Source organism: Populus alba, chromosome 5 (assembly GCF_005239225.2).
Source record: "Populus alba chromosome 5, ASM523922v2, whole genome shotgun sequence".
Taxonomy (NCBI): domain Eukaryota; kingdom Viridiplantae; phylum Streptophyta; class Magnoliopsida; order Malpighiales; family Salicaceae; genus Populus; species Populus alba.
In genome coordinates, this window is record NC_133288.1 from 22902205 (window position 1) to 22925447 (window position 23243).

General features: G+C 35.1%; 4 protein-coding genes and 1 non-coding gene across 6 annotated transcripts; 2 read left to right on the forward strand and 3 right to left on the reverse strand.

The window, feature by feature from the left end:
- The first annotated feature begins 4061 nt into the window (after positions 1-4061).
- LOC118061894 (RING-H2 finger protein ATL8) lies at positions 4062-4881 on the forward strand. The gene has a single exon (XM_035075511.2). The coding sequence runs from the start codon at positions 4145-4147 to the stop codon at positions 4727-4729; it is 585 nt and encodes a 194-aa protein (XP_034931402.1). The 5' UTR covers positions 4062-4144; the 3' UTR covers positions 4730-4881.
- A 3174-nt stretch (positions 4882-8055) lies between these two features.
- On the reverse strand, positions 8056-8127 carry TRNAW-CCA (transfer RNA tryptophan (anticodon CCA)). The gene has a single exon. It is a non-coding gene; the product is annotated as a tRNA-Trp (tRNA).
- A 78-nt stretch (positions 8128-8205) lies between these two features.
- LOC118061893 (protein MULTIPLE CHLOROPLAST DIVISION SITE 1) lies at positions 8206-11290 on the forward strand. The gene is made up of 5 exons (XM_035075510.2): positions 8206-8407; positions 8518-8862; positions 9732-9898; positions 10177-10564; positions 10956-11290. Exons 1-5 carry the CDS (start codon positions 8354-8356, stop codon positions 11157-11159), a joined length of 1158 nt encoding a protein of 385 aa, XP_034931401.1. The 5' UTR covers positions 8206-8353; the 3' UTR covers positions 11160-11290.
- Positions 11291-11524: 234 nt separating this feature from the next.
- LOC118061892 (monosaccharide-sensing protein 2) lies at positions 11525-15573 on the reverse strand. Its single transcript, XM_035075508.2, has 5 exons — positions 15456-15573; positions 14614-15174; positions 12916-13862; positions 12541-12728; positions 11525-12179 (listed from the first exon to the last, which is right to left on the reverse strand). The coding sequence occupies exons 1-5, from the start codon at positions 15532-15534 to the stop codon at positions 11732-11734; spliced, it is 2223 nt and encodes a 740-aa protein (XP_034931399.1). The 5' UTR covers positions 15535-15573; the 3' UTR covers positions 11525-11731.
- On the reverse strand, positions 15157-21541 carry LOC118061891 (protein PLASTID MOVEMENT IMPAIRED 1). Of its 2 annotated transcripts, XM_073409258.1 has the most exons (3): positions 18783-21541; positions 15456-15573; positions 15157-15174 (listed from the first exon to the last, which is right to left on the reverse strand). In XM_073409258.1, exons 1-2 carry the CDS (start codon positions 21509-21511, stop codon positions 15558-15560), a joined length of 2745 nt encoding a protein of 914 aa, XP_073265359.1. In that variant the 5' UTR covers positions 21512-21541; the 3' UTR covers positions 15157-15174; positions 15456-15557. The 2 variants fall into 2 exon arrangements, with proteins under 2 accessions (XP_073265359.1, XP_073265360.1); XM_073409259.1 differs by lacking the exons at positions 15157-15174; positions 15456-15573 and adding an exon at positions 18535-18645.
- Positions 21542-23243: the final 1702 nt, after the last annotated feature.

Genomic DNA, 23243 nt, shown 5'->3' on the forward strand with positions numbered 1-23243 from the left:
GGAAGTGGGATCCATCAATATGGTAAAATATTGATGGAAAATTCGGCAGGGAAAAGACGGAAAGATGTGGAGATGAATGCGATTAAATTAAGGGAGGGAGGAAACAATAAGAATAATGTGGATAAGTTTGGTGGGGACGAAGGAAGCGACGCGAATGGCACACACCTCGGTGGGTCGTTGGATGTTTACCGCACAAGTCACAGCTCACAGGTCACAAGCACGACAAGGGTGTCTGTCACACAATGTCTTTTTATCTACTTGCCCAGTGTATCATGAATGAGCAAAAAAAAAAAAAAAAAAACTATTTAAATTAAGAAAATTAAAAAAAAAAATAAAAGAAAATTAAACTATGAAAAAAAATAATTAAACCAATTAAAATTAAAAAAAAATAATTGATTCGGTTTTGATTTTATAAGCTTGAAATTAAAAATATAAATTGAATTAAACCAAAAAAACCGAGCCAAATAGATAAAAAATATTGAGCTATGCTATGGGTTTAAAATTTCGCCCTTTTTTTTCCAAGTGGCACATGTTTAGTTCATGTAACACTGCTTGACCTGAAAACCCTTGAGAGCGTTTGGCAATTGCGTGTTTCAAGACATAAAAAAAGGGGAGTCCACCTACTGATGCCAGAACATGCATGTGTCGAGGCATGCTATGTGATGGCGTGTGTTACAGTCCATTATTATGATGATGGTGTTTCTATAAGCATTTCAAAGGTTCAAGCTTGGGCCGCCCACCACGATTCCACGATTTGTATCGGTCCATGGTTGTTCCTGTTAAATATCATAATTCTAATTTTGAAAGCCAACACAATAGGATAAAGATCATAATCTCATGCTAATGTATTGAAAGTGTTAATTTGCTTTGAGCACTCTGATTTCTTCAAAGTAACAAAATTATCAGGGACGATCCTGTCATTTAAGTTAAGAGTGCATGGTCAGTAAAAAGAACAAGGCAATTAGTGCACACCTAAGCTAATGTGTTTATCAAAAATTTAAAATTTAAAATTAATTTAGATCTTTTATGTTTTATATTAATACATTAAAATCATTAAATAAAACATTAAAAAAATATTATTTTAATGTTTTTCAAGTTAACACATTAAAAAACGAAAGCTTTCATACTCCTAAATACTCAATGGGTCTAGATCATGACCCATTGGGTCTAGTTGAATTATAAAAGATATTGATTTGATAAAATCCATTTAACCCGTTTAAGTTTCTAATGATTTGGTCAACTTAATTACACACTATCCATGGGATGAATATCACAAATAAAAACAAAATATTGTTTTAATGAAAAAAAAAAAAAGTTAACCTAATAATTTACAAGTTACTTACAAGCAATTTCTTTTTTCAAGTAAATTATTACATTGGAATCTCATTTATTTATTTATATATTTATGAATAGCAATCGAATCTCTTTTGCGATTGCTGGTTTCTACGAAAACGGGACAATCCACGGAATAATGCTACTCTCTAGTCTCCAGTAGAGGAAAGGGAATGGTTCGTTCTTGCCGGTCAAAGGAAGCGTTGAGGTTTTTTTATGGCTACTTAATTCTACTTCATCAGTATTGCTCTCCAGCATATACTTTCGGTTCTGCTCTATTTCAATCACATGAACTCGGAATTTGACTCCATTTTCTGCTCCTGCCCCACCTTGCTCGCGTGTAGTTCAAACAAAATATATAAAAATATTTTATTTGTTCTGAGTAATGCGGGCACTGAGCAAGCCCGTGCTTGATGATGGGTGGTAATTGACTAATTGCTTTGAAAAAACAAGAAATCTGGACCGAGAAAGATAGGACGTGTCTGATAAGTATTGTGCCGGGATGCTGCTTACTTACCCAATAAACTGGATAATATCATGGTACCTTTTAGTGATTAACTTTTTGTAATTAATGACATCGTCCTAGTTATTTTCTAATTCTATCTTTTAAAAAAATATATGTAAATATGAAATATGAAAGAGAGAGAAATCAAATCAATATTCCATAAAAAATAATAAAAATATTCCTACATAAAGCATCCAGGCTTAACACGTTGAGTACCTTGATTCATTTTAGACTTCAGTAATCCACTCTTTTTTTTAAAGTTATCAAATTTTTTTCACCTTGATCGAGTCCTTTTACAGCCATTTGATAGCATATTACTTATAATTTGTAATTTGTTAACGAATGGAGAATTTAAAGGACAGGGACCAAAGAAAAAGACGAGAAAAATAGATGTGTGTTTTAGAATTGACGGGCAAAGTTTTCTTTGGTCCTTGTAATTTCTAAATGATCGGTTACTGGTTCATTTTGTTTTCAATATTTTAATTTTGGTCAGATATTTTATTTTTGACAGATTTGAACTCAAAAAGTATTTAAATTCAAGTTGATTTTGAATTTTTAGATCAGGTTTTAAAGTTATTTAAGACCATAAATAGATTTATTAAAATATTTAGGGTGCTTTTTAGATCAGGTTTAAGGTTATTTAAGACCATAAATGAATTTATCAAAATATTTAGGGTGCTTTTTAAATGTTACAAATATAAAAAAAATTGGTTGAAAATCAAATTTCAGACACAAAATAACCATGGCTCAGTTTCTTGGTGACCTTACAGTTGCCGGAAATTGAGTTAGTCGTCAACATGTCAATATAAATAAATAAAGAATAAACAACACATCATCTACCCTTCAACCTAATGAAAATATTAAGAGGCTAGTGCATGAATCAGGTCTTTTATTAGCATGAACTCGTGCTTGGCCTGTTTATTTTCTTTTATTTTTTTGTCTCTCTTTTTTTTCCATGTATTTTACACTTTGTAACAAAAATTTATTTTTATTGAATACCATCAATTTTTTTTTAATGATATCATAGCTTTTTTTATCTAACTTGAAAAAAATTAATAAAGTTGGTAGATTGTATAGGTAGAATAGATGTTTGATAGGTTAATTTAAATTTATTTAAATTATTTATTGTTTTAATTAAATTTTTTTATTTGTTATCTTTTCTTTAATATTTCCATAATGATTTCCTATCGAAGGTAAAAAGATAGACAAGTGATATATTGTGAATTGGATATTTTTTTTTAAATTTATCTTTTATAAAATTATCTTGATTTTATGAACTAAATCGTGAATTTGATCAATTAATTTATATTAATGTATATTAATATAATACATTATTATCTCAAAATGTTATTGTTTTAATGTTTAAAAATATATAGTTAAATATCCATCATATTTTAAATTCATAATTAAAAAATAATATATTATTTTTTAAAAAAAATATTGTATTAAAATTTCATTTTCAAGCCATGTTTTTTCCTTACAAGTCTAAGCCCCCACGTGATTTTATTTTAAGCTCGGTTTAGATATAAATTCGGATAGAAATACTTCAAGGATGACAGAGGGCCAGGCTTGATTGTTGAAAAGTTATGATGTGAAAATGAAATCCAAACAAATGGGGGGAAATAACAAAAAAATATTTTTTTACGAGATGAAGATATATATATTACAAGTAAATTCATATCTTTTTAAATAAGAAAACAAAAACATGTTTTATTTGTTCTATCTGTTTTTTTTTTTTTATCTTGAAATAATAATTAAAGACTAAAAAATTTAATTTGGAAGAAATTCTGTTTAAACTTATAACATGGAGTGGACATGGACGATGACAAAAAAAAAATAGTTTTAACACACGTCTAAATCTAATTTAAACCTTTAACAAGATTAAAAGCATGATTAGGAATATAATTATTTTTTAAAAAAATATATATTAAAATAATATTTTTTTATTTTAAAAAAATTATTTTTGATATTAACATATAAAAAATTATTTAAAAACATTAAAAAAATATTAATTTAAAAAAAATAAAAATTTTTAATTTTTTTTAAATACTTTTAAAATACAAATACAAACCACACCTAAAAAAATATTTTACACAAGAATGAAGTAAATCAACAAGTTCCAAATTTTATAATAAAAAATCAAAAAATAAATTTTATTACTTAAAATCTTTATTCCTTACCTATAAAAACACCCAAACCCTCCTGACATGAAAGAACACAACACTCTCCCTGTCTCTTTCTCTCTAGCACGCACTCTCCAAAAAGAAAAGAAACGAAACAGAGCTACTCTCTATCTATCTCGCTAGCATGACTCGGCCTTTCAGGCTCCTAAACGCTGACATGAACTCTTCGGCGACTACCACTGGGTCGCCCCCGCAACCACCAGCCACGGTGGACCCAGACTTCATGGTCATACTAGCAGCACTTCTCTGCGCTCTAATTTGTGTTCTTGGCCTAATCGCTGTAGCTCGCTGCGCTTGGCTCCGCCGCTTATCATCCCATACTCCAGCAGCACCAGCTCCTCTCCCTCCTCCTTCCGTCGCCAACAAGGGGTTGAAAAAGAAAACCCTCCGCTCCCTCCCCAAACAAACCTTCTCTGAAGATTCCGCCGGAAAATTCTCCGACTGTGCAATCTGCTTAACGGAATTCTCAGTTGGAGATGAAATCCGTGTGTTGCCTCAGTGTGGACATGGGTTTCACGTGGCTTGTATTGACACGTGGTTGGGGTCTCACTCTTCGTGCCCTTCTTGCCGTCAGATTTTGATGGTTGCCAGGTGTCAGAAGTGCGGGGGTTTGCCTTCAGGTTCGAGTTCTATTAGTGGCGGTGGTGGGGCTGAAACTGAGGCTGGACTAAAGGAGTGTGAAGATGATGCAAATAGGTTCTTGCCGTAGCTTAGTTAGCTTATTTAATATATATATATATATATATATATATATATATATATAGCTAGCAATTTTAATCTTGTTACTAATTAAATATGATATTAATCAATTCAGGATTGTAAGCTAATGTTATTTATATTAGGATAGTGGCTGTTTGGTAATTTGATGTATGTTGTTTTTTAATTAAAATGTATTAAAATAATATATATATATATATATTATCAATATATTAAAATAAAAAAATATCTAAAAATATTAATATGATGTTTTTCTGTGAAAAATAATTTAAAAAATATTTGAAAAAATTGGAAGATGGGATTGTCATTACAAGGAGAATATTTATGAATGAATGTCTGTGTAAATTTTAAAATTTTGCCAACGTAAAAACAAGGGTTTAATGTGAGCAAGAAAAAAATATATTTTTTTAATTTTAATTATTTGTTTCATGCGCGTGAATATCTAGTTCGAGATGAATTCATATTCCGAATTTAAGTTATTTAATAGAGAAAAAGAAGGTAATGATTGAGGGAATCCATCTTATTATTTTTATTTTTTTCGTCTTTGAATGGATGGGAGTTATTTTGTTATTTGAAAGCAGTAGCTATGATGTTATTCCAACCTGTTAAATCGAGGGTAGACTAGAAGGTTGAAAATAGAATCAGGAAATAAATAAATAAATAACAAAAGACAAGCTAGAAGTTGTTTGAAGGAGAGGAATCCAGTAGGCGAGGGGCACCTGTCAAACATTAGCCATCAAATATCCACCGCTTGAGTTCTGGCCTGCGTTGACGAGATGCTTGCTTGCCTTCAAAGATCCGCAGTAGCGGTACAGCAGTTAAACAGCGATCCGATCAAACTCAATTTACATGGGGATTTAATTAGTTACCCGATCAACCCTGTCATATCTTTATCTAAAGTGCTGTTTTGAATGCATCAATTAACTTAATTTAATTTATCTAGCCCGTAGTTTATATTTTAGAGCTAGACGAGAGTTTAATAATTTATTTTTAATTAAAACAATATGTTTCAAAGGTAAAAACTAATTGCTTTTTTTTTTTTTTTAGGTTGACATGAATGTTTGAAATAACTTATATGCACCTCGATTAATTTCGTAAATTCTAAAATTAACGATTATACAAGCTTCTAGTGACTTTAAGTTTTGCAAAACTTGAATTAGTGATTTCTTGAAAGCAAATTTCAGTGTCTAATTAGTTAAATTACATCCTTTAAAATTAATTAATTGCTTTTTCAATCTCATGAGAGGACCACTTGGATCATTTACAGTGAATTTGTTATTTTATAGTCTATGTCTCGATATTAGTATTGTGGTTAATAATATTTTTTAAAATATTTTTTTATTTTAAAAACATATTAAAATATTTTTTCAGATGTTTTTATATTATTAATATATACACATTAAAATCATCATAAAACATTAAAAATATTTTTTAAAACTAAAAATACTTTAAAAAAACACAGAAATGTAGAATTTTAGTAGAAGCGCGCAGGAGCCGTGAAAGAATCAATAAGCAAATGATCAGATTAATTTGTCCCTATTCTAAAGTGGAATGTTTAATTTTATATATATCATCCATCGCCTTCGTTGACAAAGCTATAAGATTGGAAGCAAACATGAATGGGTTAATAAATATGATAATCCTTGGATCCACAATGGCGTCAGAGTGGCACCGCGAAATTCTTGTACAAGATAAGTAGAGAACTGTCTTGTCATCGAACGAAGGAGGAGCCAGCCATTGTGTTGGAGGATGAGAGAGAGATTCCAAGTGCTCGTGCCACGTAAGGCCATAAATGAAAACTTTGGTTACTAGTGATATGATTTTAATAATTTGATTTAGTTGTTTTTTTGTTTAAAGAAAGCTTATGATTATACTTGACTACAAATAATTCCTAATTTAAATTATTTTTAAAAATACGAATAAAAAAAGGGGCTTAGCATGTATTTCTTAATGTTTGCGGCCATGGTAACGATAGAGTCAACAAACCCACTAACCAGCCTATGAACAAAAAATGGCCAATAAAATAATCTCCTTAAGATATGATTAAATATTCACTAAATAAATGTTCACGTAAAGAAGCTCATTTATATAGAAATATGCGGTCGTCCTCTTCCTTGTCTTTACCTAATAAAGATGGTGTTAGTCCACGATATGGTAATTAATGGCAATATTTCTTATACATATATATTCCATGAAATGAACCGTTTATTCCCTTTTACTTGGAGCCGTTCAATAAAATAAACCTCCACTCCATGAACCACAAAAGTGATATTAAGTCTTTCAAGTATGGTATCTTTTGTTTTAAAAATATCTTTTACTTGAAAAATATTAAATTAATATAGTATTTTTCAATGCTTTTAATGTTTAATATAAGAAATATAAAAAAAATTATTTTGATAATATATTTTAATAAAAATCACATCATATTACAATACTAATCATACAATCATATTTTCTTGTGGCTAAGCGTGGGATCGATCACATACAGAGCATAAACTATCCACAATCATGTATAAAGGTATTAACTTTATGTCAAATTATTGGATTAAATGAATGTATCTTTTAATTTTATAAACTATTATGAAATATTTTAATAATTTAATATTTTCATAGGATTTGAGAATCGAGTAAAACATTAGAGGCTAATTCGTGTTTCTCCTTGTAAATTAATTTTAATTTTAAGAATTATAATAAATATTTTTAATATTTTTTTTCAGGTTTATCAATAATTGATGATTATAGAATCACTAATCCTACATTACATGCAACAATACCTAAGAATTACTTCTGAAAAAATAAATTTATAAAATTTAACTTCTTAATAAAAGAATTATTTAAGTCAATTGTTTTTTTTTTTTTTTTGTTATTGGAATAAATAAATTTTTAAAAATCCATTATTGGAAGGAACCTCAGATTTTTTTTTTTTACCATCCGGCTCAAATAAATATAAAAAAAACCAAATGAATCCATATAACAAAAATATATCTCTATATATTATAAAAGCTAGTTCTTATTCATGTATATGGATGATTTGATATGGTAAAAAATTGATTGGATTATTTTTTATTCAAAAGTTACAATCATCCACTGGAAGGAATTTGAGGCTAATATGAGTTTTTCCTTATAAATTAATTTTAATTTTATGGATTGTCATGTGTATTTTAATATTTTTTCTGGGATTCTATTAAGAAATGAGTAAAATATCAGAGGCTAATCTGAGTTTTCCGTAGAAAATTAATGGAATCCACCTGCTATGAAAAATTGCCATGATTAAATAAAAATGAAGAGCCAAATAAAAACAAAACAACAGCTGGGAATTGAACCCGACGTGAATCGAACACGCAACCTTCTGATCTGGAGTCAGACGCGCTACCATTGCGCCACGGATCCATTTGTTATGTGCTCTATAGATAAAGAATATTAAAATAAGCTCTACAAGAGGCAGAAGAACTGAAAAGTAAAGCGGTCGTGTTAAGCGAGGGGGCAGGCACTTGTTCTTAGAAGAAAACAAGACCAAAAGGGAGTTTGGGATTTAGTGCTGAGTTATGGTATAATCAATCGAAGCTGAGTTGATTATGAAATTGGAATTGTTGATGCTCCTAAAACCCTTTTGAAAATGACAACAACATCATCAGTTTCGACTACGCAATTTCACTCTTTCTCTATCCAGGTAATTATTACTGATTATTATTATTCAATCTTAGTGCTAAATTTTCCCCATTTATAACATATAGTGTAGTGTACTTTGATGGTGTTTGATTATCTGATGATGTTATGTAGCCGCCGTCATCGTTATGGGCATCAAAACACCGGTTTTCTCCGAATGTAGTGAAACTCAGGAGGGATTTTGTCTTGTCTTTTTCACTACCCAATTGCAATCGAGTTTTGTTAATTAATCCAAAGTTTCGATTTAGAGCTGCAATTAATATTGATAATGATAATTCGGCGAATCCAGAAGACGAAGAGGTCGAGGAGCAGGAGGGGCAATGTATTCAAGACACGGGAAAAGCAATGGTCAACAAGAGTGAGAGTGAGAGTAGGACCACTGCACTACTGGATTGGAAAAAAGACCCAATTTCCAAATTTCAGGGAATGATTACCACTCTCCCTCCTTTTGTTTTTGTGGTGAGTTTTCTAGTTTGTTTGAATCATCGAATTGCTCTATTGGGAAGCATGAATGCGTGTTTTTATAGTCTTGGAAATGCTTATATGTATTGGCAAAATGTGGAATTTTTTTTTTCGTGGTGAGTTTTCTAGTTTTATTGAATCATCAACGAATTCGAATTGCTCTCATTGGAAGCATGAATGTTTTGTGTTTTTTTATAGTCTTGGAAATGCTTATATGTTTTTGCAAAATTTGAAATCTTTGTTTTTGTGGAAAGTTTTCTGTATTTATTGAATCGTTGACGAATACGGATTGCTCTCAATGGAAATGCTTTTATGTTTTGGCAAAATTTGAAATTTTGTTTTTGTGGTGAGTCCTCTGTATTTATTGAATACTCAACGAATAGGAATTGCTCTCAATGTAAGCATGACTGTGCTGTGTGTTTTTATAGTCTTGGAAATGCTTGTATGTTCTGGAAAAATGTGGATTTTTTACTGTTTCTTGCTGAGCAATAGGAACTGGGTAGGCATCTTGAATGAACTCAGCAGGCATTAACACGATATCTACCTTGTAACAGTTAAAATGTGAAACCAAAACTTCTGTTTGGATTTGTTGACTAGGTTAGCATTTTCAGGTTATTTGCTACTTTGAGTCTTTGATTATCTGCAAGTAGTTATAATTTGTAATTGGAAGCCAGAATGGGTACGGCGTACTTCTAAACTTGATCATTCCAATGGCAATTCTTGTTTGCTGCTGTGATTTTTTGAGGATAGGTTGTTAGTCTGTCTTTGATAAAAAGATCATGTGATCATAAGGGGTATTTTGGCATTCTAAATATAGATCATTCTACTCTTGCTTTTTATTAACAGTGGATTCTTGATTTTATCAGATGAAAAGAGGTGCTGGAAGCAATTTTGTAATATGGCTATGTATTGCTACTGCATTTTTGGTTGTTTCTGTGAGAGTATGCATGGTTAGGAAGTCAAGGCCAAGCCGTCCCGGCTCTGTAGCTGATCTTGTTAGACGTGGCCAGCTGAGATCGGATAGAAGAGGCATGTATGATTTCAATCCCCAATACTTTCTCCTATTGTCCTTTGCATTGTTTCTGTGCACATTGTTGAACGATTATTTTACTGTGGTTTGAATGTTACTTTCTATTCCTGAAGAAGGATTGCCATTGCATGGTCTTTATTTGTAGAAACTAATTTGCTTCATCTCGCCTCCCCTCTTTTTTCTCAATTAGTGCAAGAATCACATTTCATGCTAATCTTTAGTTATCACGTGCTGATTGAATGATAATAATGTGGTTTTAATGTGAAATATCTTATACACAGATCAAGTCCTCTCAAATATGAGGATCCGTTCAATAATCCATTGGTTAAAGTTGGCAAGAGCAATTCAACCATTGAGATATTTGGAAAGGTTTATCACTTAGCCCCAGTTACTCTAACGGAAGAGCAACAAGCCATCCATCAGAGAAGGAGATCGCGAGCATACCAGTGGAAAAGACCAACCATTTTCCTTAAAGAAGGGGATCCAATACCTCCAGATGTTGACCCTGACACAGTCAGATGGATTCCTACAAATCATCCTTTTGCAACCACTGCTAGTGACATCGACGAAGACTTGGCTCAAAACAATGTATATCAAAAGCATGGTGTTCCATTCCGTATAAAAGCTGAGCATGAGGCATTACAAAGAAAACTAGAAGCACTACAAAATGTAAGCACTTCAAAGATTTGTGCATTTAATGCCTTGATAATTTACAAATAGAAAGGGAAGAACGTATTCTCTGCAATGAGAAGTGCATCCCCCAAAACAACTATTCAAGAAAACATGCTGCTTGGCCTATTCCTAATTTTGGAAAATTCTGAGGACCCCAAAGCACCAGGTTTTTGCCATATTGTCTTTTGGCTTTTGACAGCTATTGTACATGTGCCATTATATGAAGCTAGCAGGAAATTAACTTAGCAGATCCATGCATATATCCCATTTCTGTATGGTCCTGCACTACTCTATAGCATAATGTTTCTGATTTCGTTGCTGGATATATTTCCCCTCTGTGCTCCATACTGCAGTTTCCTCTGAACTTTATTTTACTGTTTGTTTGCAGGAGCAAAAACTCAATAAATTAGTCATTGACACCGGAAATGCTAAAGAATTTGAGAGACCATTCAGGTTTAATCCAAAGTCAAATGAGCTTGTCGAACAGAACCCCTTTAATAGTCAATCTGGCGATTCTAAGCCTTCAAAATCAGATCGTGCCCCGAAACCTTTTAACAGCAGTTCATCCTCAGAGGAAATGCAGAAGCCCTAAACTACTCAATATTAATATCATTTGTCAAATATGTTTATTCTGCCACTTACTATGGATTTTTTTAGTCTTACCATACAGATCTGGATATTTGCTTGAAATTGCCAGTGAAATTTTGATGTCAATTTACTGTAGTCCAGCTTGTTGTAAAAAACTTGAGGTTGGGCTGTGAATAGGCCGGTAGGTCTGCATCCGACTTTATTTTGTTTACACATTCCCATCATAGAATGCTGACCTCACAGTCCTTATTGGAAGCTCTGCTCCCAAAATTGGGCACTAGCAGCAATGAATGTTTATGTTTATTGATGTGGTGCATAGAAGCCAGATGGTCTCTGTAAATGCTGTAGTTGTGGTCTTTGGCTTGTAGCTTGCCATCAATTAGAAGATCTCATTGATTAATTTAAATGCCGGATTATTCATTTGCAAGTTCTAGTATTTAAACATTCCAATGTCACTATTTCTTTCATGCAAGACATCGCACAGCTGGGGGCCTTTCCTTTTTAAACCTCAAAAATGAATGCAAGCTAATTAAATCCTAATCAAAACAATCAGCAAATGCTTCAAGTTTTCCTGAATCATTCCTTCTTGGCAGCAGCAGCACCTTGTCTGGCGCCAACAGCAAAGAACTCTGTAATGACTTCAAGAGGCATTCCTTTGGTCTCAGGGACCTTCAAGAAAACAAAGATCCAAGAGATTGCGCACACGACAGCATAAATGCCAAAGATTCCGACGAGGCCAATCGAACTAAGCATCACAGGCAGTGTGTAGGTGACAATGATGTCTCCAATCCAGTAAACCATGGCACAAATGGCGATGCAGAGGCCTCGGACTCTTGTGGGGAAGATCTCTGAGCAGAGGATATTAGGAATTGGTCCGTAAGCAGACACAAAACAGCAGATGAATATGATAACACAAGCAGTTAGAATTGCAGCGTTGACGACTGAGCTCACAGTCACTAGTTCAAAAATAATTAAGACGATGAGGGAAAGTATCAGCACAGGAATTGTGGTAAGGAGGAGCGTCCTGAAACAAGGAGAGGAAGAGATTAATAAACATGCAAGTCACAAATAGATCTAAACGTTGATAGACGCAACATAACAGCAGACACCCCCTCCCCATATATATATAAAAAGATTGTGCGATTCTTCTTATGAAAATCAAACAGGATGTTCTCATTCACCAAAATTTGAACATTGCAGCTCCCACTTCAATCTTTGAGTGAGGGGAAACAATGATGCATTGAACAGGTGATGGTACCTCCCAAAACTGAAACTGATCCCTTCGGAATGAAAAGGGATAACAGACAAGTTTCTCTTTTAGGCAACTGGGCGTTTTCTTGCTAGTCTGTTCCAAAACAAAAGATGGAATGAAGAAAGGAAATCACCTTCTCCCCGCGATATCCATGAGCCTCATCGCTACACCTATGCATGGAAGCATAAGAAAGTTTGTAAATGCGCTTATAAGGAATGACGCAGAGGTAGTGCTGAGGCCCAGGTTTGCAAGAAGAACCGAAACACCTGCCTTTTCAAGAATTTGAGGGGTGTAGTATAGAACCCCATTTATGCCAGCAAACTACACGCAAATTTGAAAAAAAAAACCCAGCTATTAACAACATAAATCACAATATGATTTTGGTCAAAATGAGAGAACCAGGATATTAAACCCCACATAAATGTGGATTAGAATGGATTGAGAAAATAAATTTAATTCAATTAACTGAGAGAGAGAGCAAAAGATAACAAATGAAGTCATGGAGTACCTGCTGAAGTAATTGAATTCCAATCCCAACAAACAATGCATGCTTAACTCCAGGTTCAAGCAGAGCGGTCCAAATTGGAGCTTTTGTAGCTGTTTGAGATGGGTGAACCATTGCGGGTCCAACTGGATGCTGGTCCATAAGCTCCTTTGAATAAAGAGCAGGCTGGCTTACCAGAGCGGCAGCCTGGATGTACTCACCTTCTTCAGGAACATCACCACCAGGAAGCGAAACAAGAGACCCGCGTCGGGATCCAGGAACTCCTCCTTGGTGCAGATAAATCCTTTTAAATCCCCCTTCCTTCTTTCCATCCTCACCTTCCCTCTCAGACCATTTCCATGCCAACTGCCAACCCCCACCAATGCCAGTACCGTCAACTGCATCCCCAGCTCCTTGCATTAGACTGCTATGCCGTCTCATGCTCAGAACACTGCCATGGGAAGTTGGGTGGGCCATATCCTTTTCCATGCTTGTTGTCTGGCGTGAGATTAGTGGACTGTGCAAATTGTCATCGGAATCCCCACCACCAGCCTCTGATGTGTAGCCCTCACCTTCTCTTTGTACACTCTCTTCATCCCATTGCTCGGTCCTAAAGTGAGGTTCTGCTGTACTAAACATGCTGCCAAAATTAGGGAAAAGCATGCTTCGCATGCTTCCTGTCTCAGGGAGCTTTTCATGAACACTACCAAAAAGAGTCACAAGAGGGTCCATAAGAGGCACGCCTTGGCTCGCCATGCTTCCATGGCGTGATGCAAGAGCAAGAGAACTCTGTCCAGTAACGGGTCTAGCAACCCAGGAAAGGCCTTCTTCAGGTCCATATAACTTGATTTTGTCTTTATCAACAGTGGGTTCTTGACCATTAGCGAGTTCATCAGCAGGGCCTATTATGTACTCTTCTATGGATGTTTCACCCCCGATACCAAGACCTTCAGCCAGTAAAGCCATCTCGCCTGTGCATCATAGAAGCTTTAGCAACAGCCACATACACGAGTTTTATAAGCTACTTATACAAAAGGAGAAGCCTAAATTCCTACCAATGGAAATTCACCAAACAAAAAATCTGAATACTATTAAAAACATTTACATATTATGCTCAAGTTTATGGACACTGAATCCTGAAAAGAAATGAACTCTCAACAGTGAAATAGTTTTGCTCCCTCCTATCAAGTTAAGCTCCTCAGCAATTTAAAGTATAATCGGCAGATAAAGCTATATGCCTCAACTTTCTCTCCAAAACAATTGGTCAGGTTTTAAGGATACCAAACAACAATATGGTTTTCACAATTCCACAGAGACCATTGCTGAGAAAAACTGAATGACTCCCTCAAAACCACTTCAAAGTTAACTTACAGGGCAAGATTAGCATGCATCAAAAGCTTCTAGATTTATCATGTATAACAAAGAAGTCAAGTTGACCAATGAAAACATGGATGTTTAAGTTAGCTGCATGTGTAAAGTTGGGTACTTCAAAAATCTGTTCCCAGTGAATTACACATGCTGTCATCAGTCATGGAAATTCTTCAACATGCATTCAAGCTAATGATTCAAACAAACTACCATTTGAGTCAGCGAGATCCAGCATCTTGTCTAAAACAAGAAAGACCAGGCTATTCTCTCAGCCCATAATCTAAATTTCTATACCTTCTTTCAGAAGAAAAAAGAAAGAGAAAAAGAACAGCAGTGAAAGAATAATGCGTGAACCTGAAACATCTTCCCTGCCACGCAATCTCTGGAGAACCCGCTTTGCCTCAAGCATCTTTCCTTTACTCACAAGCCATCGAGGAGATTCAGGCAAGTAAAACACTGTTAGTGCAAAATATAGTAAAGAAGGAATGGAAAGTATTCCAAGCATCAACCTCCAACTAGGTGAAGCTGTCAATGACATCCCAAAAATCATACAGTATGACAGAAACATGCCACCTGAACCAGCAAACTGAGGTAGAGTATTTAACATTCCCCTTATATCTGATGGGGCAGTCTCAGATATATAGACTGGAACAAGAGTAACTGCTAAACCAATGCCAAATCCATCTAACAGTCTTCCTATGCACAGGACGTAAACATTGGGTGACCAAAACATTACCAAACCACCGACAAAGTAGAGAATGGATGAGATTATTAGCATTGGACGCCGACCGAGCCAATCCGATATGGGTCCTGAGCATGTCGTGATAGCAGCTGCTCCAATAAGTGACATGGCCACAACAAGACCTTCCACACTTGCTTGCAACTTGAGGTCTTTATTGACGTAAATGATAGCACCTGAAAACATAGAAACAAGATTACAGATCTGCATCCATTCTCTAGTTCAACACCGAGACCTCTTATTCAACACCAAAAGTGCGAGATAAGAATAATATAGAAACAACCAACTCATAAGAGAAAATGTTCTAACTGGAAGCCTTGGAACCATCCGCCATTGACAACAAATCTCAATAGTTTCAATCTTTACAATTTTAAGTTTTTAATTTTAAACATTCCCATCCAACATTTCTTGGTCCAAATCAAAATATTAAATAGATGAGAAATTTAAAGAGAAGTACCAGCAATGGTAGCATTATCCCATCCTTGCAAGAAGTTACCAATGCAAGCAGCAATAGCCACTAGTGCTGCTCCCTTCATGTTTTAACCAATGAATCAAGTCCTCAATTTCCAAGTAACCTGTAAAAAGACAAGAACCCAGATAAACCAATCAAACAACAAGCACCACAGATCCAATACCGTATCTAATCAATAAATTCAATCAAGCAATGAAAAAACCACACATTCACTCATTTAAGAAAGAAACACATGACCGTCCAAAATCATCAGCAAATAAAAGATTCAAGAAAGATGAGATTTTTATAGATTGCTTACCTCTTGAAGATGAGGTTCAGCTTGACACTGAGATACGGGGTTTTACAAGTAAACAAGGAACAAAAGCTGGTTTAAAAGAAACAGAGGAACACAGAGTAGTGGTCCTTAAAAGTAGAGCCTGATATCAGTGAATGATCTTGGATTGTAAAAGTAAAAAAGAAGCGAAAATATCAGGCAAAGTGCGTTAACTGAACTGGCAGCTTTTCCACTTAGATAAAACAAATGACAAACAAAAAAGAAGATAGGTTCAAAAAACGAGGAGAAGTGACTTGTATACTCATAATTTGACAGATGGAGTGAACAACAAAGAACCCAGCTTTTAAGCTGATACTGATATCAGATCCCTTTTTCTCCCAACAACCCTTCAACGCTTACACCATACCTCTCACCCACTTCATTGAGTTAATGTTTTTTTAAAAGTTCCTCTCATTGCTCCAGATACCGATTTCACCAGAAAAGGTTTTGATTTTTTTAAAAGGGGATAGATTTGAGGAGAAAAAATGTGTTTAGACTTTAGAATTCAAGAAATTGAGTGAAAAAAGGAAAATTTTAGTGAGTTGAGTAAAAACTAAAGAAGGGTCAGTCTGGAACATAATGTATATACTCCGTGTGGTCCAATCAAGTGTTCATGTTTCTTCTTCTTGTTGTTTTTTCTTAAATATTTGTTGATTTGGCTTTGTTATTCTAATAAATAATAATTGAATTTGGTGAAGCTCTGTACTGTGCTATAACTGTAAGAATTGGAGTTCTACCATTGGGAATGGACAAAATATTTTTCTTTTTGACTAATTTTTGTGATTTGTGTTTTAATTATATAGAGTTTGTCAAGGAATTCCAACTTTCCCTTTTTAGAGACATGAAAGGGAGATCCCGTCATCTTTCCATTCATCACCTGACCTTTTTACAACTGACTTTTTGTCTACATTTGGAGGTGGATGATTACCTTTTATGAATTCTTTCCCTAAAAATTTTCTCGAATCTTTGTGGTCATTGTCTAGTCCCAAAAGTTGCTGGAACATTGCGTGATTTTGTGGCCAGTCAAAAGAAAGTAGATTCAACTCAGAAAAGGAATTAACTGTGGAATGGCCGTATTGTGTGAGAAATTCTTTTACGAGGAACACTAAGTTATTTATTCTGTGCCCTCGAGCCTTTGTTACTTGTTGGCATATCGAGAGTTCATGCAAATTACAAAGTGGGATTTCTGGACATCCTTCAAGAATCTTAGTTTCTGCACCAGTTTTCTTCACCATCAACAAGTTTAATGAATTCAAATTTTGTAGGATGACAAATTCAATGATTAAGTTTCCTAATTGGCTCAAGCAAGGAACACGAGAGTACATATTATTTGAGAAATTAAGCCGCAGAAAAGTCCAGGAAAACTACCTGTCAAGAGGAGGAAACGGGTCAAAGATTAGAAGCAGCAATTTCTAACAGGAGACCATTAAGCTGAAATGTTGGTTGAGCCACATGGGAAGACGAGAAAGTTTGCCAGATTACTTTGTAATCTTCAACTTGTAAAATCATGCTAAGCAATCGTGTAATTCGCGCGTGTGTGTGTGTGTGTGTTGAAAGAGAGGCAAGAGAGACTAACTTTTGCTGAACACAACACCAGCTAGATCAGATTTGCAATAATAATATAAAAAACTTGATCATCGTATTGTTAAAACAAAGATTTCTTGAATTATATGCTTATGGTACCTGCATATCTAAGGCAAGAGTTGTGAGGGAAGCGGTGAAGGCCACTGGTTACCATGTGCCACTCGCATGTCATTGCAATGTGATTGTCATCGCTATCAACCAACATTTGCTCGTCGCTAATAGACATGGTGGCAAGTAGTTGGCTGTTGATTTGACCACGCATACAAAGGTGGTAGATTTGGAGAAGTCGACCGCAGCAATTTTACTTTTTTGGAGGAAACAGGTTCATATTTTAAGGGCGAATCACATCATCACATGTTAGCTTCTGAAAATATGTTACAGCCAACCAGTGTTTTTCGAGAATCTCATGTATGCATGTGATTATTTTCATCGATCTGTTGAGACATTTCCTGGAGGACAGCTGATCTTTATTAATTTCTTGCCAAGGGAGGTTTGTTCCTTCAAGGTGGGATTGGGCCTTTATAGATCAGATCGTTTAGCAAACTGGAAACTAGTTAGCAAGGGGGCAGAAAGAATTGCCCTTGGAGTTTCAAGGCACGAGGACATGTTCGAGATCAAGATCTAGATTTTTTATTTGTCTGTTTTACTACGAATTGATCAAGAGACTTGAATATATAGTTGATTAGAGACATCTTAATGATACCTTAAACTTGAACAGTTGAATTAGAGACATCTTAATGATACCTTAAACTTGAAGGGATGGTTTGTTTTTATGTTTTAAGTTTCTAAAAAAAATAATTTTTATTTTTTATTTTTTTATTTGTTTTAAATTAATATTTTTTTTGGTGTTTTTAGATTATTTTAATATATTTTAAAATAAAAAATATTTTAAAAAATAATTATTATCACTCTTAATTACTTTTAATTTGTTTTGTACCACGGAGAAGAGGGAATGTCGATGCCATGCATAGTTTTAAGACTTTCAAGTGGATTTACTTTTTAAGACAAATATTTTTTTTAAACTCACATACATGGCTCGAAAGACAGCACGTGCTCTACCACCACACCAATGGTTTCCTGTTGGATGGTTAATTTTATGGCCCAAGGACCTGAGAAAGCACAGAAAGGGGCCTTGAGGCCCAATTACACAAGGCTAATAGGTCATGATTCAGTTCAAATCGGAACTTATCAAGTGAGCCCAGCAACTTATTATAGCCCAATTCACAGTTTGCCATGAAGGCAGCACGAAGAGATTGCAGGAAAGGTACTTAATTACAACTGCATAAAATCAAATAAAATCTTAATCAATCTACTACTTTGACAAAAAGGTTACCTGCTTATTTACCATCCCATAGTGATATTAACATGAATTGCAAGAGCCAATCCAGTCAAGGCTTGGACATTTCTTTTCTTACCTGGTAAACTTCACATCAGGATTTCTCATAGGTTTGAGCCACATGTCAGCCATAATTCTTGAGGAAATGCTCCATAAGAAATCTTTCCCTTTTGACTGCACATGTTTTCCCTTTTTCCCTGCCTTTCCAAGTCCATATGCCACCAGCCACTGCGTCGCCGTTAGCCTTTGCCTCTCCGAATCCCACAGATTCCTCTTTCTTCCTGACTTTCCCTTCATCCCTCCAACGTGCAAACTCGTTACTTTGAATTTCTTTTCCTCGTTGTAATTGTTCTCTTCGATGTCAGCTTGTGTTGCATGAACAAGTGCAACCACAGGACCTCCAACTGCCTCGTATCGCCTTATAGGATCCCGTAGCTGGACAACCACGGCCATGATGAAGTGGTTTGCTTGGTCCCCTGGAGAAGCTAAGCCGTACTTCTTTATCCAATCTTCTAATGGAATGGTTGAAGCAAGAGGGTGGTTTTGATCTTTCCCGCTGTCTGTGCTTGCCTTTCCAGTGAGTGGAGAAACATCAAAAGGAGCATCTTCCTCTGCTATCTCTGCCTGAATTTTCAAGGCTTCAATGGCCATTACCTCAATCTTCTGCAATGAGAATGCCAAAACTTCCTCAGCTGTCAAAGGGTTTTCATTTACGTTCCAAATTCCTGTTGAAATCCTCTCTTTCCTGCCTGTACTCATCGCCGTCGCCATTGTTTTTACGGCAGCAATAGTACGAGCAGCACTTGAACTAGCGCCTTCTTTGTTTCTCCCTTGGATGATAGCAGAAGCTATGCCTTCAAAAGCTATCTGTTCTGCAGTTTTCCCTAACAGTTCATCTAGGGGCATCAGTGATAAGATTTGAGAACAAAGTTCCTCAAAACCAATGGATGCCATTCTCTGAAACAATTCAAACCCGTTCATGGATTTGTCTGATTGAAGAACGAGTGGCTTCGACAGCTGCATTGCTAGTTTTGGAGTATCTTTCCTTGAAACAATGGAATCTAGTGGGTTCGTAGCTGCCAGGTAGCCTCCATCTCTTGTTTGAACTACACAGCCTAGACCCTTCCCAAGATCTGAGAGATATACCTTGGATTCAGCTTCTGTACTATCATCACCTCCATCGAGATGCAGAGTGGGGATTTCAGGTTGATTGAATTCGAATAAATTAGTTTCTTCATCTTCGAGCATCTGGAGAAATTCCTTCGTTACTGTTTCTTCATCCGCATCTAATTTTTGTGATTCAGTTTCCTCGTCTGTCTTGGCAGTTTTTTCTTCCTCCATCATGGACTCAAGAACTTTTATCTGCTGAGCGATTGAATCGAGTTCGGTTAGTCTTGTCAGGTGTACTTGATCATGCACTATTTCCTTAACAACTTCACTTGATTGTGATTTTTCTTCCACATTTTCTTCAGATTCTCCATCGCCATTATCTTCTTTGTCTTGAATCTCCACCCCTTTATCCACAATTTCGAAATCTGGAAGATCAAGGTCCTCTATCTTTTGTTCTGGTTCTTCTGATTTCTGAATTGAGGGGGGTGGCGAGGGAACTGGAGCTGTCTCATCAAGATTCAAGTCATCCATTCCTTGTATATCCGCAGCTGGTTTTGTCTGTGAAGGAGTCCAAGTTTCGGATCGTAACGTCATCCTTGGACTCGAGACACTGAAGGATGATTTAGACTGCTTGCGTCCCAAAGAAGATGAGAAATTTTTGAATTTAGTAGTTTTCGATCCTTCAGCTTGACTATAAATATCAATCCCTCCTTCTTTCTCCATAATCTGAAATCCCAATTTGAGAACAAGCTCTCCTCCTTTTGCCTTCCCGGACAGGCTGAAACTTGTGTCCCACTGCCGCACTCGAGTACCTTCTTGGCTCTTCTCTATGGATTCCTGAATAAGTTCACTTAAATCCACTGAAGTTCTCCCAAAATCAAGCTCTTCAGCATCAACTGCAAACACATAAATAAAAAATGGACGCTGCTCAAATTTAAGCTGCTTCCCATTGCCAGGAGTGCAGTACACATGACACTTGATAAACAAGGTCTCTTCAAAGTCACCAGCTCCTTGTGAAACCCTTGAGGGCATTGTATTAACTGCGCCATCTTTTGTTTCCTTCTTCCTAACACAAACAGAAAGCCGGAGTCCATTCATCGAAGCTGGAAGGCCTTGCACAGCAACTACTTCAACAGAGAACAAGCAGCTCAATTTCTGCATCCCAATATGAGAAATAGCACGGATTGGCTTCCAATTCCAAATCCCTTTTCTCTCTGTTGCAGAAGATCTATCATCCAGCTTCTTAATTCCTGGTTGATTGATTTTCGTTGTTTTGCGCTCGGTTTCTTCGTCAGGTTTTGCCCTAGAACGCCAAGGCGACAATGACATGCGCCTGGACCGAGGCTTGCTGCTTGATTTTTCATCAATTTTGGCTGTTGTAACCTCATCTGCTGATGTAATAGAAGGGACTGAAGTTCGAGGAAGTACGAGGGAAGCAGTTCTTCGGGAGCTGGAAGTGTGAGTTTGGTAAAGAGATTGGCTGAGTTCTTCGAGCTCTTCCAAAAGCTGAGTATTTGAACTCCTTCTATCTGTTGCCATTACTCGAAGAAAAAGAAAGCTGACCGGAGAAACTGGTGAATACAGGTGGCCTATGATACTGAGATTGCTTGCATATAAACACAAAGTTGAAGAAGAAGAAGAAGAAGATAAGGAAATCACATGCTTGGAAGAATCTAGAGGTGGAGAAACAACATCCATATATGATGATTATATGTGGCAATGTGTGGACCTTCCAAAACCAGAAATTTCTGTGGCTGTTTTAGATGAGAACTTTCCTGCTCTGTCTTTTTATCAGAAAAGGACAGGATTTAAACAAGAGGCAACTTGTTCTAAAAGAAATTTATTGTCTTTTGGTTAATTGTTCACTTGTTCTGTTAATCACTGCAACACAATATTTTTGGGAAATTCTACGATGAAAAAATCTGGACAATCTGATCGCTTGCTGTCTAGCTAGTTGGCTGGACCCATTAGAGCTTGGGACTGGCCAAGTCCATGTGGCTCGGCTCAGTTTTCTGCCTGCACCGATTCTATACCTATCAAATCTCATCAATCATTAAAGCTTATCTGGAAGCATTTTACTACTTGGGATAATTCCACTAACATTTTACTGTTATTATTTTTTCATAGGATTTTCAAGCATGATGATATGGCTTGAATGTAGGAGAGAAGCCAATAAATTAATGGGGAGACAAACAAGCGGGACAAGTCAAATGACTCCACTAATTTAGGGTTTGGTTTCTAACTGAGATTTTGCAAGCTGTTTTATGCATTTTCTTTACTTCATGCACAGGTAAGACTGGTTAATGGGCTAACAATGGAGAGCAGTCCCTGCTTGAAGTACACAGATCTGGAGGACTACAAGAGCAAAGCCTTCGCCACTTCTTAGAGAATAATATTAGATGCTTTACTGCGCGAGGTTAAATATTGTTTATGTGTTTATATATACAGGTTAGGTTTTTTTCATACTCTTTTATAGTTAACAAATTTCTAAATAAAAATAATCAAGTTTATGTATATCGTTATTTAATAAATAAAAATAAATAAATCATAAAAGATAACTAAAAATAAAAATAAAAAAATCGAGAGATAAATATAAATCAAGATATTTAATATTGCAAGACATAATATTTATCTAATTGTGTTTACTAAATTATGTTTATTAAAATAATTTTTTATTCAATCAAATAATAATAGAAATAGACAGATATATTAAATTAATTGGATAAAAAAAAAACACTTTACAAGGCTGCACAAATTAGATATATTATCTGATAATAAATATTTGTTATTTTAAAAATAAAGTTCATCTATACAAAAGAATATATATATATATCAGAAAAAACCTCTTCAAAAATTAAATGCATATAAAATAATTAAAAAATACTTGTAATTTAAAAGAGGTTCTCCAAACAAAATAAAAAAGAGAATGAGTATTAATCTAAATATAAAAAAATAATTCTAATTTTTTTTTTAAAAAAGGAGTCATGCTAGCCTGCCTGGCTCATTTTGTTAGGACATGCACGACTGAGTCTTTTATTATGTTTTTGCAGCAGGGGCAGATGACATGTTGTCCGATCTTTTTTTTTTTTGGATTCAAACGACGTGTTGTTTAGCCACTATGGTGGTAAGAAAAATAGAGTTAATGGTTTTTTCAATCTAAAAAACAAATTTTCATCCTATTATTTTACTCACAACACCCACACAACATCATAGACAATATAATAAATCCATTCATGACCTCGAAAAACCTAAAAAAAAAACATCTCAAAACTTGAAATCAACTCGAAATAATTTGTTTTACCAAGATCAGATCTATTTTCTTGGCAATTTCAAAGTAAAAAAACCCTCTAATGTTAGCTCTACCCGTCAAAAAAAATAGTTTGACACCAATTTTAACTGTTTTGGTTGCTAGAATCAATGCCAATGAATA

Bases quoted from the DNA above. Each gene is read 5' to 3' on its own strand.
- LOC118061893 (XM_035075510.2), top strand. From the start codon at position 8,354: ATGACAACAACATCATCAGTTTCGACTACGCAATTTCACTCTTTCTCT. The intron at 8,863-9,731 runs GTGAGTTTTCTA...TGATTTTATCAG, and splicing joins TCCCTCCTTTTGTTTTTGTG to ATGAAAAGAGGTGCTGGAAG. The intron at 10,565-10,955 runs GTAAGCACTTCA...GTTTGTTTGCAG, and splicing joins AACTAGAAGCACTACAAAAT to GAGCAAAAACTCAATAAATT.
- LOC118061891 (XM_073409258.1), bottom strand. From the start codon at position 21,511: ATGGATGTTGTTTCTCCACCTCTAGATTCTTCCAAGCATGTGATTTCC.
- LOC118061894 (XM_035075511.2), top strand. From the start codon at position 4,145: ATGACTCGGCCTTTCAGGCTCCTAAACGCTGACATGAACTCTTCGGCG.
- LOC118061892 (XM_035075508.2), bottom strand. From the start codon at position 15,534: ATGAAGGGAGCAGCACTAGTGGCTATTGCTGCTTGCATTGGTAACTTC. The intron at 12,729-12,915 runs GTACTCCATGAC...ATTTGCGTGTAG, and splicing joins GAATTCAATTACTTCAGCAG to TTTGCTGGCATAAATGGGGT. The intron at 12,180-12,540 runs GTGATTTCCTTT...TCCTTGTTTCAG, and splicing joins ATGGATATCGCGGGGAGAAG to GACGCTCCTCCTTACCACAA.